Source organism: Sylvia atricapilla, chromosome 25 (genome assembly GCF_009819655.1).
Source record: "Sylvia atricapilla isolate bSylAtr1 chromosome 25, bSylAtr1.pri, whole genome shotgun sequence".
In the NCBI taxonomy this organism is placed as follows: domain Eukaryota; kingdom Metazoa; phylum Chordata; class Aves; order Passeriformes; family Sylviidae; genus Sylvia; species Sylvia atricapilla.
The window spans coordinates 1,937,777-1,952,561 of NC_089164.1; the positions used below are offsets into that span (position 1 = coordinate 1,937,777).

At 59.1% G+C, this 14,785-nt stretch overlaps 2 protein-coding genes across 6 annotated transcripts in view; both read right to left on the reverse strand.

Moving 5' to 3' along the window:
* CNTN2 (contactin 2) overlaps positions 1-14,785 on the reverse strand; it is a 141,761-nt gene that overhangs the window by 44,459 nt on the left and 82,517 nt on the right. The window lies entirely within an intron of this gene.
* The window catches only part of TMCC2 (transmembrane and coiled-coil domain family 2), a 29,602-nt gene that overhangs the window by 3,071 nt on the left and 11,746 nt on the right, over positions 1-14,785 (reverse strand). Inside the window, exons 1-2 of one of the 5 annotated variants that reach the window (XM_066336005.1) lie at positions 11,973-12,200; positions 531-1,465 (exon numbers count right to left, since the gene is read on the reverse strand). In XM_066336005.1, the coding sequence (XP_066192102.1) occupies positions 531-1,465; positions 11,973-11,987 (950 nt within the window). In that variant the 5' untranslated portion in view covers positions 11,988-12,200. Of the gene's footprint in view, positions 1-530; positions 1,466-5,923; positions 6,310-7,251; positions 7,328-8,855; positions 8,968-11,972; positions 12,201-14,785 lie in introns of those variants that run through there. The other 4 variants (XM_066336004.1, XM_066336007.1, XM_066336006.1 and 1 more) reach the window with 4 other exon arrangements.

Consider the following 14,785-nt stretch of genomic DNA (forward strand, 5'->3'; position numbering starts at 1 on the left):
TTTTTTCCAAAACAATTTTTTCTCCAGGTGGTGTTTTCCTGGTTTTTTTTTTAGTTTGACCAATAAGATTAGAAAAGTGTTATTCTCATTTGCCAACCGTGTGAAGCTTGTATCAGAACACCTTGTAAAAGGCAGCAAGAATTAAAACAATAAAGCTTTTCTCCTATGCTCTTTGCCTTCTGAAACATTTGGAATCTCTCATCTTTCTTTCATGTCCTGTAACAACACTCCTCATGTCTCTTGGCTGGACAAGCCCAGAAGGTCCCTTGCAGTCCCCAGAGAGCCCTCCCTGGGTAAAACATCAGATTTTCTCTGGAGGGCTGCAGCTCCTCGTGTCTCTTGGCTGAACAAACCCAGGCGGGTGGATTGGGGTCCCCAAAGAACCCCTCCTGGGTAAAACATCAGATTTTCTCTGGAGGGCTGCACCTCTCCGTGTCTCTTGGCTGGACAAGCCCAGGAGGGTGGACTGGGGTCCCCAAAGAGCCCCCCCCCTGAGGTGATACCTCCCCTGTCACCCTCCCGTCCCTTACCTGTAGCGCTCCTCCTGCAAGCACTGCGTCATGTAGGTGTAATCCCTCTGCAGCTGCGCCTTGAGGTCCTCCATGGAGTCCTCCAGGTGCGACTGGCTGTCCTTGATCTCCCGCAGCTCCTCCAGGATGGTGTCAAAGTTGTTATGGTGGCTGTCCAGCGTGTTGGACTTGGGGCTCCCCAAACCTCCTGGCCCTGCGCCGGAGTTGCTGCCGGCGGCGGAGCCCGAGGTGGCACTGGAGCACTCGTCGTCGCTGCCGTACTTGGGGCTGGACACCAGCGTGGCGCTGCCGCTCAGCGCCCGCGAGGCCTCCTCGGGGTGCCCGTCGTCCAGCGTGTCCTTCAGGTGGGCGATGTTGTCGGCGCTGCCGAACTTGTTGCGGATCAGGCTGGCGAACTCGCGCGGCTTGGACACCACGGCGGTGTGGGTGGCCTGGGACAACCCCGAGAGGCCGCCCTTGACCCCTTCCACCACGCCGCCGCTGAAGCCGCTGATGCTGGAGCGCACGTTGGCGCCCACGTCCTTCAGCCCTTGGTGCATGTCCCGGAAAACATCTTTGGGCTGGCGGGAGGGGCCGTTCTGCTCGATCTCCTTCAGCTTCTTGTGGTAGTGCTCCAGCTTCTTGTGCAGCTGCGCGATGGTCTGCGCCGACTTCTGGTTCTTCTTCTCGAACACCTGCTTGATGCGCGACGCCTGCTGCTTGTCGGCGTTGTTGGCCAGCTTCAGGTACTCGGCCACGTTGTCGTCTCGCGCCTCCTGCTCGATCTTGATCTGCTCCGTGATCTTGAGGATCTTCTGGTGCAGGTGCTCGATGGCGGCCTTGGTGCGGTGAGGGTCCGGGGTGCCATCGGGCACGTCCAGGCACACGGGGCCATCGGTGTCACCGTGCCCGGCGCCTGGGGGCAGGTTCAGGGTGCTCACGTCGCCCTTGTCAAGCTGGAGAGGGAAGGGGGAAAAAGAAAAAAAAAAGGAAAAGGGGATTGTTGCTGCTGTTTGGTTGTGGTTTTTTTTAATTTTTTTTTATTATTATTTTTTGTTTTTTGTGGGTTTTTTTTTTTTTTTGTTTTTTTTTTTTTTTTTGTTAACCTTTAGAAAATGTTTTACGTTTCTACTGGAGGGCTTTTTTTTAGGCGTTGTAAAATAAACAAAAAATAAAATAACAAAATAACAAAATAATTAAAAAAAAGAGAATGATGTTTTGTAAATAATACAATTCCTTTCCACGGGGGAAGGACAGATTGATGGACCACTGAGTCAGAGAAATGTTAACCTCATCCCCCAATCCTTGAGCAAGCTCTAACGACTATACAAATCAAAATCTCAAAATAAACCTTCTTCTTTTTTGCCCTGATGCTAACTCAGGAATTGTGTCCTTCTTTCTGTGTCTGTCTGGAGACAGGGGATGCTCAGGGGAGGGAGATAAAAAATAAACCAGGAATGAGAGGGGATGGGAGGGAATTGGGCTTGGGATTTAAGGAAGAGGTGAGGAGTGGGCAGGAGAATAATTAGCTGGAGAAGCTGATGAGTTTTGTGGCTGGTTGGAGATTCCCCAGCCACACCAGCACCTCTGGAATCTCAGGAATACACCGGTTTATCCCACCAGTAAAAGAGCACAGCTGGGCTTCAGGGCTGGATTTCCCCCCACTGACTCTGCCTTTCCGCCCTCACCTCGTGCACAGGGTGGGAAACGGGATTTCTCCAGCCGGCCAGGAAACAGGAGTGAGGAAAACCAGGATTCATCATGGAATCTCTCCCCAAAGCAGCACAGAGCACAAGGATTGAGCAACCCAGAGTTATCCCAGCCCTGCTCTGAGCCAGGCTACACCCCAAAGCTGCCCAGCCCAAGAGGAACTGCCCTAATCCCGATTTTTGGGAGACTGGGGAACAGCTCCTGCTCCCAGAGCCGCCGGTGCAGGGACTGCTCTGCTTTTCCACACTCCCTCACCTGGCAGCGCCAAGCTCCTCTCGCAAACACCAGCTGCCACCGCAGGAAATCGGGACAAACGCCAGAATTCCATCTTACAGATGGCAAAACTGGAGCTCTGGGAGAGGAAATCACTCGCCTGGAGCCACGTTTGTAGAGCCTGGACTGCAAAAGGAACCCGGGCCCTGCCTCGTGCTCTCCAACCTGGACGTGCTGCTTGGCCAGTTGGGAAAAATAAACCATCCCTAAATCTTCCCAGTTGCTGGGTTTTTATATTCAGATTCTTATGCAAAACCTCCCCGGTTGTGTAAATGGCTCCTGGCTTCTAATTAAGAGCTGCTTGAAAGTTAAATACTCTTGGCAGACCTGAATAATTTCTCATTTCCATCCCACTTTCCCCCGAATGACCCTTTAAATAGGGATAAAGCTGCGGGATCATTGCCTGGGAGTGTGTTATCCCCAGGAAACGCAGGGGGGAAGAGGGAGGAATGTTCTCTCGAGATGCTGCTTGGGAACGCTCCCATCTGCAGCAGGGGCTTGGAAAAGCCAGGGGCTCTCCCGTTTATTCCCTCCCATCTCCTTTTTTTCCCTGTTTTTCCTGTCCTGCTGGGAGTCTGGAGGTGTTGGGATTTCACCTCAAACCCCCCTAAACCCACTCCCCAAAAAGCTTTTCCTGCCTCCTCGTTGTGATGGAGCGAGGGCCAGAGAATGAATGAGAGCAAAAAGCCAACTCTGGATAAATTCACTTTGTCTGGAGCAGCAATTAAAAAAAAAAAAAAAAATGAAGTCACAACAAACTTGTGGTTTTCGGACCCCGCTTCCAGGCTATTTTTAGGCCGGGCCCTCCACGGAGGGTTTTGCTTTGGTTTCTTATCACCAGGCAGAAATTAGGAACAGCAGGAAACAGACTTTTTGCCCAGATGTGCAATTCTCTGGACAGAAAAGGGAAAAAAGTGACCGTGGCCAAGGAAAAGGCAGCTCTGGAGAGGCCCAAACGGGAAACACCCGCTGGGGAGTGCAGGGGAAAAGTTGCTCCTACTCCGTTTCCAAAGAGGGAGCTGTCCCTCTGTCAATCCAATCTTGAGGATTGGAAAAGAGGAGGTTTAGATGGGATTTTGGGAAGGAACTCCTGGCTCTGAGGGCGGTGAGATGCAATTCCCAGAGGATCTGTGGCTGCCCCATCCCTGGAAATGTCCTGGTGGCACCATGGCAGGGCTGGAACTGGACGGGTTTTATGGTCCCTCCTAACCCACACCATCCTGTAATTCCAGGATTTATCCACGGGATTACACCTGGGATGGGCAGGGGCCAGCAGGGATCCTGAAATCCTGCCCGCTGCCATCCTGGGGGAGGTCACTGCTTCGAAAACAACATCCCCTCCTCCAAAAAACCACGACAATGTGGATCCCTGGAGCATTACCAGCCGCTGCCTGCTAAATCCCAGCCAGCCCAAACGACTGTGCAGGGGATTTAAAGGGGGGATTACGGAAAGCCACACTTTCCCTACATGCAGCAAACCCACCGGTAGGCACCAGATGAAACAAAATATCATCATCCCGATGAAAAAAAACCCGCTGTTTTTCCAGAGCTTGTTTTTGTTTCCAGGCAGGCCGGGGAGGGCAGAGCCGGGGCTGATGTGGGATGCGGGAGGAATGCAGGACGAGCGGAGGGAAAATTATTCTTATCACCCGGAGCTGAGCCCAGGAGAGCTGAGATATGCAAAAGGCTCGGGCTAATGAGCTGAGCAAACAGCGCTTAGAGGGCCACGGCCGGGCACAATTATGCAATGCTGGGTTTATTTGGTGCTGCAGGGTGCAGGGAGCTGAGCCCAGGTGGCAGGTGAGCACCTCGGGGCTGTGTCCCCACCTCGGGGCTTTGTCCCCACCCCGGGGCTGTGTCCCCACCCCGGGGCTGTGTCCCCACCTCGGGGCTGTCACTCAGCTCGGGGCTGTCCCCCCATCTTGGGGCTGTGTCCCCACCCCGGCCTGTGTCCCCACCTCGGGCTGTGTCCCCACCTCAGGGCTGTGTCCCCACCTCGGGGCTGTCACTCAGCTTGGGGCTGTGTCACCACCTCAGTGTCCCAAATGGAGGCTGTCACCCCAGCTCAGGGCTGTGTCCCCCCAAACAGGGGTTGTCACCCACCTTGGGATTGTGTCCCCAATTTGGAGCTGTGTCCCCCCAGCTAAGCGCTGTGTCCCCAACTCAGGGCTGTCCCTTCAGCTTGGGGCTGTGTCCCCCAGCTCAGGGCTGTGTCCCCCCAAATAGGGGCTGTCCCCCACCATGGGACTGTGTCCCCAGTTTGGAGCTGTGTCCCCCCAGCTCGGGGTTGTCCCCCAGCTCAGGGCTGTGTCCCCAACTCAACTGTCCCCCCTCAAGGTTGTCCCCCTAACTCGGGGTTGTCCCCCCAGCTTGAGGCTGTCCCCCTCACTCGGGGCTGTCCCCCAGCTGAGGGCTGTGTCCCCACCTCGGGGCCGTGGCTGTCCCAGCACATCCACCCCTGGATTTAACCCCGTCCTTAAGAAATTGCACAATTATCGCAAAGTTCAGAGCCACATTCCGGAGGCACTGACAACACCCCCTGAATTATTGTGTTTTCCGTGCCCTCCATCCCACTGGGAAGCGCCGGGAATGAGCCGTGCCCGCGTCCACCCCGAGCCAGGACCTTCCCTACAAAGTGTCACCGTGACTCCTGGCTGGAATCCACCACGGGGACAACCACGAGCACCTTCCAGCATGGAGAAAACATGAGCAAGTGCCGCCGATGGCAAATCCAGGGCACATCCAGGGAGCTGCTGCCCTGATCTGTCAGCTCTGCGGCACAAGTGTCACCGTGCCTGTGGCACTTGGTGGCCGTGGAATGCCACCAGGGAGAAGCCACGGCAAGCACGGAAACGCAGGTGCGTGCTGGATGTGAGGAGGAGGATTTTGGGGTGGTTATTTCATGTTTTCCCCCGTCCCTCAGAGCGTTTTTCCAGCAGAGCATCCCCCGGGCCGGTGACTGCCTGGTGTCACTGGGGACACCCCAAATGTCCTGTCCCTGTCCCCACACGGGCTCCCAGCCCCGTGCCTCCCCGAGCTGAGCTGTTATTCCCACCAGACCCACCCCAGGTGTTGAAAATAGCAGCAGGAGCCCTGACTCACAATTCCCAGCCTGCAGAGCACCCGGGGCTGGCAGTGCCATGTCCCCCTCTGTGCCACCCCTGCACGGGCACAGGGGGCTGGCAGCAGCTCCCCGCACTCATTGCCCAGCCCGACAAACAATTTTCCTTACATAATGCAGGGATTAACGTTCAGGCTTCCAGCTGCAGCCGAGTTTCCCACCCGGCACGGATGGCGCCGGGGGGTTTCACCCTCTGCTTTCATTCCCCGAGGAACCCGGGCCCCCAAAACCCCCCGTGGGTCTCTCTCTGCCCATCACCATCATCCTCCCCATCATCTAACCCGACCCCCAAAAACCTGCCACGACCTACCTCCATGGCGGGCAGGGCTGGGGTGCCCCAGGGCTAGTTGGCGTGGGCTGCCGGGCAGTGTCCCCGCGGTGTCCCCAAGGCTGGCAGGGCCACCCGGGCTGCCATGGCAGGATTCCCGGCTGGGGAAAGGCAGCAGCGGACGGCAGCGAAGTTTTGGGGGAGCAGCAGGGAGGGAGGAGGAGGAGAAGCCTGCCGTAGACCCCGTCAGAGGTAGCCCTGCGTCCCCGGAGGGTCCCCGGAGCGCTCCCGGTGCGTTCCCGGAGCGCAGGGACCGAGGCGCTGGCTCCGGCGCGATTGCCGACTCAGGAAATCTGCCCGAGCTGTTTACAGCTCGCAGCGAGCCGAGCTTTCAGGGCTGTAATGCAAAACCCCCCTCGTCCCTGTGCCGGGATATTCACACGCCTCCAGACCCATACGCTGCCTGTGCCCTGACGCAGGAGGTCGGCACGGGCTCTTGTCATCTGCTGTGTCACAGAGCGGGGACACAAAAAGCCTGGGAGAGGCACGGGGAGGCATCCAGAAAGGAAAAAACGAGAGTGGGAAACAGTCGGGGGAAAAAAAAATAATCCTGTCATCGAGGAAGGAGCTGGACAGCCTGAGGGGGCTAAAAACCGGGAAGGAGCCACTCCAGGAGGTGTCTCGGAGCAGGATTTGGATCTGTCCCTGTCACCCCATGAGAGCGGGGGTGGCACTGACCCCATTGTGCCACAGGAAAACACATCCAGCCAGTGCCCAGAGCCCGGTGTGGGGACTCACAGCAGCTCCCAGGGTGTCAAACAGGACAGATGGAAAAGGAGGGACGGCCCTGAGCAGGCTCAGCTGCGGTTCTGCCAGGCCAGTGGAGCTGGGGAGGCACCGAGGAGCCCCGAGTTGAAGTGTTTGACTCGGCCCAAAGCTGTGGGGCTGCCCCGAGCAGGGCTGAGCAATTCGGGGAGGCAGAATGGAAACGCAGAGCCACAGCAAAGCCCTCGTGGTGTCTGAAACCTCAAAGCCACCGTGGGCACGGCCAGCAGGCTGGCTGAACCGGGCTCCTGGGCAGCTCTCTGCTTTAGTTATTGCTCAAAAAGCCCACCGGCAGTTTTGGGAAGTGTTTGCAGGCAGCCTTTCACTGGTGCAGGACCCACGAGCTCCTCATGCCTCAGTAATGGGTGATGGCACTGGCACAGCCCAACCCATGGAGCTGCCAACACCAACATCCTTGTCCCCAAAATCCTTGTCCCCCAAAATCCTTGTCCCCTTCCAGCCCCAGCTCCCACCCCACCCCATCCAGCCGCACAGGGAACACACAGATTCCCTGAAAATTCCACCTCAAACCCAGCCGTGCCTACCATGGGGTGCCCAGCCGTGCCAGGGCAGGGAGAGAACGGGACAGAGCTGCCTGACGGTGCCACATGGAGCCGCGGGGACCGGGAGGTGACACTGCCGAGCTGTCCCTGAGCCCGGGCGGTGACACCGCAGAGCTGTCCCCAGGGCTGGGCGGTGACACCGCAGAGCTGTCCCCGGGGCCGGGCGGTGACACCGCAGAGCTGTCCCTGGGCCCGGGAGGTGACACCGCAGAGCTGTCCCTGGGCCCGGGCGGTGGCACCGCAGAGCTGTCCCCGGGGATGGCACCGGCAGCATCCCGGGCTCCTCACCTCCCTGCAGGGCAGGCGCTGCTCCTGGCCCATGGCTGCGGTGCCGGGGGGAGGATGGAGCAGCTCGTGGATGCCTCTGGCGTGACACGGGGCACACGAGAGGGGCCGCTCAGCTCGGTTCTGGCATCTGCCATCACTTCTGCTTTTAGCCCAGCAGGCAGAGGTCACTTCCCGTGGCTCTTGTGCTGCCTCAGCAGCGCAGGAAGATCAGCCAGCTGCACGGGACGCTGTGGAAAGCACCCTTCCTGCTCGGCATTTCCCTCTTGAAGGTGCTGGGGATGACCCTAGAGCCCTTCTGCTTCCCCACCGTGGTTTTTGGGGCTGGGAAGGGAGCGGTTCACCCATCCTAAAGGGTTGTACCCCACAGCCCTGCCAGCTCGGAGCCCCCCACAAACCCTGTTACTGGCCTTGGGAAGAGATGGAGGAGCGGGAATTTCCCAAAGGAGGCTGATGGAGCGAGGCCGGGCTGATAAAGGTTGGGATGTTGAGGAAGAGCCAGGGCAGGCAGGCTGCTGAAACGAGCCCTGGAGAGCATTTCTGTGACTTCACTGAGGACCTCAGGTGCTGGATCCCCAGGAAAAGGCCTGCTGGCAGCTCCCCAGCACGAGGGAAAGGGGAACAACTCATGGCAAACAACAGAGAGCGTCGCTGATGAGCCCAGTGAGGCGGAGCAGTGGGGCAGCATCTCCCCTCCCGAGGGCACAGATTCCCTTCCACGGGATGCAAAACCCCTCCTGGCACGGGAAAAACGAGAGCTCTGCAAGGGAATTACCCGAGAGGCTGGTGTCAGAGTCCCCATCGTCCTCCCCAACCTCGCAGCTGTTTTTCAGGCCTGACTGTACGAGGCAAATTTAGAAAGAAATGCCAGCTCCCCATGCAAAGAAAAAAACCCGGGATTTTCCACAAAATCGTGGTAGGTTTGGTGTGTGCTGGTGCTGGGCAGGGCAGGATCCAGCTCCAAGCTCCAAAGGTGGGTCCCCTTGTGCCATGAATATGGGGCAGGTTTGGGGCTTTTGCTTTGCCTGGGCTCAGCCCAGAGAAGCAGGAATTAAACCCAGCAGGAAAACCCTCCCTGACTGGGCTGGGAAAACAACATACGGATTATTGGGATGCTGATACAGGTGGAAACCTGCCAAACCCACTGCTCCTCAGCATCCCATTCCCGAGTGGGTTTGGTGTCAGGAACAAGCAGCTCCTGCGCCTCCTCCTGCAGGTCCCACCCTGCTCCTCACCCTCTATCCCTGCACATCCCAAATCCTTGCCCGGGAAGGAGAGCAGCAGAGGAGGGGGATACTCACAGAGACACCCAGCAGAGAATTTAGGAGCAGTGTCCTTTTCCCGGGGCAGGGTTTGGGAGGGTGGCTCCTGCCGGAGCCGCGGGAAGCAGCCGGATCCTCTCCCTCCCTCATGGCCGAGGAGCCCCAGGGGCAGAGGGTTGGCACAGGAGCCTCCGGGGTTGCCAAGAAGGAGCAGCACAGGCCGGGGAGGGAGAGCAGGAACAGGCCGGGTGCCACGGGGCCGATCCCAAATCCTCCAACTGTGCCGGGAGAACAAACGGAGCTGGGCCCGGCTGCTTCCCAAAGGGAACAAACAAACTGTTCCCAGTCCCCATCGTCGGGGCTGGGACGGTGCCACCATCCCACGGGGCTCAGGGAGCTGCTGAAGAGCAGTTGTACAGATGGAAAAATCCCGGGGATTTTCCTTTGGGAAGTTGCTGGGTCTCCGTGGCCGCCCACGCCGTGCGGAACCCGGCGTTTCCTAATTCCACACCACATCCTCCAGCCTGGGACTGTCCCTCGTGCCCTGGGCTCGCAAGGGACAGCTCTGAAGGGACAATTCAGTGACCAGCTCTCAGGGGTGAAGCCATTCAGGGCCCTGCCTACGCTTGGGGAATATTTGGGGAAATTCCCGTTGTTGTTTTTGCTGGAGGCAGTGACCCTGACACAGCACTAAACCCACCCAGCAGTTCAGCACCTCCAGCACGGTTTGTCCAGCCAGGGGGGATTTTTGGGAGCTTCTGCATGGAAGATTTGAGGGGGAAACAGGGAGAGGCCAAGCTACAGCCTCAGCCAGGTGAGGAGCCACAAACACGACCCTCATCCAGCCTCCAGAGCCAAACCCTGCTCCCAGCCCAGAGCAGCAGGGGACAGCCTGGAGACATCACGGCACCGACCCTGCACGCCAAATCCTGCCCTGCAGCCTGGGCATCCACCCCCAAATCCCCCGGGATCGCGGCGCTGCCTGCCGGGAGCGGGAGCTGCTGGTGGGCTGCAATCAACAGCCATATGTCACCGAGGCTGAGGAACACGATGTCTTCACGAGGGGTGAATCAGTAGCAGAGTCTGATATTCTTCTCCTCCTGAATTAATTAAGCAGCAATCTCGGGTGCTTTTGTCTTCCCAGCTATTATCTGCTCGTTCCCAAGCGCTCATCCCAACGGGAGCGAGGGAAGGAGCTCCCAGCACCAGCCCGGGCTCACACATTCCTTCCCCTGCCACACGTGTGGAGATGGAGGTGGGGAGTGGGAGCTCACCTGGACTCTCACACCTCCAATTCCAGCTCAGGAGTTCCCCTCCCTAAAAACCCCTTGGCTTTTGTAGGGTCTCCTTCCTCCAGGAATTGGTCTAGGTCAGGAATTCCTCCTCAAAAACCCTGGCTTTTGTAGGGTCTCTTTCCTCCAGGAATTAGTCCAGGTCAGGAATTCACACCCCAAAACCCCCATGTATTTGTAGGGTCTCTTTTCTCCAGGAATTGGTCTAGGTCAGGAATTCCTCCCTGCAAAAAAACTGGTTTTTGTATGGTCTCCTTCCTCCAGGAACTGGTCTAGGTCAGGAATTCCTCCCCAAACCCCTGGCATTTGTAGGGTCTCTGCACCCTGGTGCTCCCCAGTTTAGCCCTTGGGATCCAGAGGGACGTCCCAGGGGCTGGGGGGTGCAGGGAGGGCAGCTTTACCCTTCCCTCTGTTCCCTTTGGCCTATTTCACCTCCTTCCCTGGGATCTTAACCGAGTACGTCAAAAAATCCTCCCGAGAGAATCCAAGACACTTCACCAAACTCCTGGACGGGCTGGCTCTGGATTCCAGCTGGGGAAACTGAGGCAGCCTGGGGAAATTCTGCCCGGGGTTAGCTGTGGGGACAACCCTCACAGAGTCCCGGTGCCAGCTGCTGATCGAGCCCGGGTAACCGGAGCTGTAGGAGGGACAAACCACATCCTGGATGCCAGGAGGGAGCTGGGGCCGAGCTGGACGTGCCCCAGGCAGGGAGCAGAACCCGGGCAGGGGACAGGAAACTTCCCCGACATCCCTGAGCCACCCCAAACCCCTGTGTCCCCACGGGCCACCTCGGGAACTCTGGGTTTCTCCCTGCTCCCTGTAATCCCTCGGGCCCTGATATAGCCACTGACCCGGGGGGAAGCTAAATTTAGCGGGATGAATCCCGCCCTGTGTCCCGAGGGCTGATGCCCTTGAGGCAGCACAACAGCACGGCTGGGGCTGGGGGGACAGTCACCCCCCAGGACACTGGGGACACTGCCCAGGACAGGGACAGGGGCACGGGGAGAGGAGTTTGGAGCAGAGGAACGGCTCTTTGGGGTTGTGATCCCATAAAAAGGGGTGGCTCGGAGCTCAGGAGCCGGCCTGAGGTGTGGCAGGAAGCCCCCCCGTGCCCCCAGTGCCTCACAGGAGAAGCATCTGCTCCGGGAGGGGCACGGCGACAGCGGGGGACACGGCCAGCGGTGGCAGCTGGCGCTGTCACTTGCCCAGGGACAGCGAGGGCAGCAGCGAGCCCGACAGGGTCCCACCCGCGGGGGACACTCGGCGGGTCCGGGGCGGGCTGAGAACCGGCACTTGGCGACACTGGTGACAGATCCTCCCCTCGGGGACGAGCGGGGAGAAGGCGGCCGGGAGCACGGACAGACAGACCGGACAGACAGACCGGACAGAGGGACGGCCACACGGACAGAGAGACAGACAGACACAGGGACAGAGGGACAGACGGACAGAGGGACGGACACAGGGACAGGAGGACAAACAGACACAGGGACAGAGTGACAGACGGCCACACGGACAGAGGGAGACGGACAGAGGGACGGCCACACAGACAGAGAGACAGACGGACAGAGGGAGAGACGGACATGTGGCCACACGGACAGACGGCCACACGGACAGGAGGACAGACAGACAGAGGGACAGAGGGGCAGACGGACAGAGGGACGGCCACACGGACAGGAGGACATTCAGACACAGGGACAGACGGCCGGCCGGACACAGGGACAGACGGCCAGATGGCCAGCGGCCCCGCCGCGGTAACGCCGCCCTCTAACAGCCGCCGCTCCTCCGCGCTGCCCCTTCCCCTCCCCACCCGTGTCCGGGGCTCCCGCTGCCCGGCCCGGCCTCACCTGCACGGGGCTGGGCTCACCTGGACGTGCACCATGCCGCAGTCCCCGCAGTCCGTGCAGCTCCCCGGCAGCACCAGGCACAGCACCCCGCGCCCGGCCCGCTCCAGCTCCGGCCGTGCGGCGGCGGAGCGCGGGGCCCCGGGGATGCTCTGCCCCGCCAGCACCGGCCGAGCCCCGGCCGCGGCCACGGGGGGCTGCGGGGACACCGCCGGGGCCTCCGCGGCCGCTGATTCCCGGGTGTGTGTGTCGCCGTGTGCCCGCCTCTGCCTGGCGGGTCACCAGCAGGGGATTAGCGAGATCAGGAGAAAGCTTTCCCCCGGCACGCTCCCGGCGCCGTGCGCCCTCGCCGCTGCCGCTGTCGCCTCCCCCGGCCCCGACAGTGCCACTGTCACACGTGCCGCCAGCACGGCCTCGCGGGGAGCGCCGGTACCGGCCTCCGAAACCGGCCCCGAACGAGCCGCCTTGGGGCGAACCGAGCGAGCTCCGGGCGGGCGGGGGGGATGGCGCGGCCGTGGGGAAGGAGATCTGCCAGCCGGGAGCACCGTGGGACACACGGGACAGAGGATTTTTGGGATGTGGGGATGGCCCGGCCGTGGGGAATGAGATCCGCCAGCCGGGAGCACCGTGGGACACACGGGACAGAGGATTTTCGGGATGTGGGGATGGCCCGGCCGTGGGGAATGAGATCCGCCAGCCGGGAGCACCGTGGGACACACGGGACAGAGGATTTTCGGGATGTGGGGATGGCCCGGCCGTGGGGAATGAGATCCGCCAGCCGGGAGCACCGTGGGACACACGGGACAGAGGATTTTTGGGATGTGGGGATGGCCCGGCAATGGGGAAAGAGCTCCTAGAGCTCAGAGCTGGACAGGGGGACGCACAGGACAGAGGATTTTGGGGATGCAGGGATGCTCTTGTCCGTGGGGAAGGAGCTCCTCCAGCCAGAAGCTCCGTGAGACACACAAGAACAGATTTTTGGGATGCAGGGATGCTCCCAGCCCCCAGCAAGGGAGCTCCTGGAGCTCGGAGCTCCATGGGACACAAGGGAGAGCAGATTTTTGGGATGCAGGGATGCTCTCAGCCCCCAGCAAGGGAGCTCCTGGAGCTCGGAGCTCCATGGGACACAAGGGAGAGCAGATTTTTGGGATGCAGGGATGCTCTCAGCCCCCAGGGAAAGAGCTCTGGGAACCTCAGGTGGGGGTGACCCTTTGGCAGTGCAGCTTTTTGGGGTAAACCACAAACCCCAGCCAGAACTGGCACCCAGCACCGAATCCCAGAGTGTTCCATGGTCCCACTGACCCCCTGGAGCCCCTCTGGATGTCCCCTGTCACCACAGGCTGCTCCTGGGGGAATTAGGGGCTGCAGGGAGGAGGAATTTCATGTGCCAGGTCCATGAGATGAGGAACCAGTGCAGGAAAAGGGAAGGCAGAACTGCAGGAGCTTAATGAATTAAAAAAGAAAAATCAAAAGAAAAAAAAAAAAAAAAGAAAAACAACGAAAATTCACCAATGTCTGTTCAAAAAGCACTTGCTGAGACTAAGCCATCCCACGAGGGACCCATCCAGTGTGCTCCTCGTGGAAGGGGTGGAAAATTCCGAGTGAAATTTGTGTGTGTGGGGAGAAATGGCTCTTTCCCAGGAGCCCTGAGCATCCCGTGGGGTTTCCAAAGGGACGGAAAACAGGGAGGAGGTGCCAGATCCCTGGGGAAAAGACAGGGATGACACCTTCCCCCCGCTCTGGAGCCCATCCCTGAGGAAAAGGAGCTGCTTTGCTGCAGGCAGGAGGCTCATGAGGGCTTCCTGAGGGCTCCTGGAAAAACAATCCGGCTCGGGAATATCGCCTGGCTCGTGTTTCTCTAAATAAGTTATTTTTCCACTGCCTCACAAAGGTGTTGTCTCTCTTCTTATTGCTCTTTGTGTCATATGCAGTTAATTATTCATCCCCTTTCTGTGCTGGGAGTGGACAGGGATCTGCTCTGGATGTTTCTGTCCCGGTGGGATGGAGGCTTTGGCCACGATCCCAGTGGGATTGGGATCCTGGCAGTGCCACAGGCCGTGCCCCAGAGCAGCCCAGGAGGGAGGAATTTTGGCTGCAGAGGCTCAGATGAACAACCTGATGCTCCTGCATCACTTGGGACATTCCAGAGGGGAGGAGAAGGGAAGGGTTGGGGTGCTCTGATTTGGGATGGGGAGATTCTGGGCAGCTCCTTGGAAAGCTGCTGATACAGGGATGTTTTTATCCTCTGGGAGCACATTCCCACATCCCTGCCGGAGCCTGCCCAGCCACCTCCCCATCCCAGACTTCTCCAATTCACCGCCGGTGAATTAAAACCACAAAAAGAAGGGTCTTTATTTCCCTGAGAGCCGCAGGGAGCAGCTTCAGGATGTGGAAGCCCCCCAAGCTCTGCAGGTCAAGGGGAGAAGCCAAAAGGGAAAAATCCCCCACAGCTCCCTCTCAGTGCCTGTCCCTTGAACTCAGCGTGTGCTAATTGGGCTGGTGCATAATTAATGGCACTAAACACTAGATGGAAACACCATCCTGCCCGTCAGCCTGGCACGGGCTGGTTTCAAAATCACTTGGGACGGGACCAAATCGCAGCTGCCTGGCTGAGCCTGGAGGTGCCTTTGGATCCCCCATCCCGAGGGAACAGAGTCGTGCCAGGGACCTTTTTTTTTATCCCTAGAATCCCACTCTGGGAGAATTGTGTCCCTGCCTTCTGCTGCCCGTGAGAGAAGCCTCAATTCCAGCAGCTCCAGAGCTGAGTGGTTCCCAAAAGCTGTCACCACTGCCCAGTGCCACCAGCACTGCCCCAAAAACCTCATCCCAAGGGAAT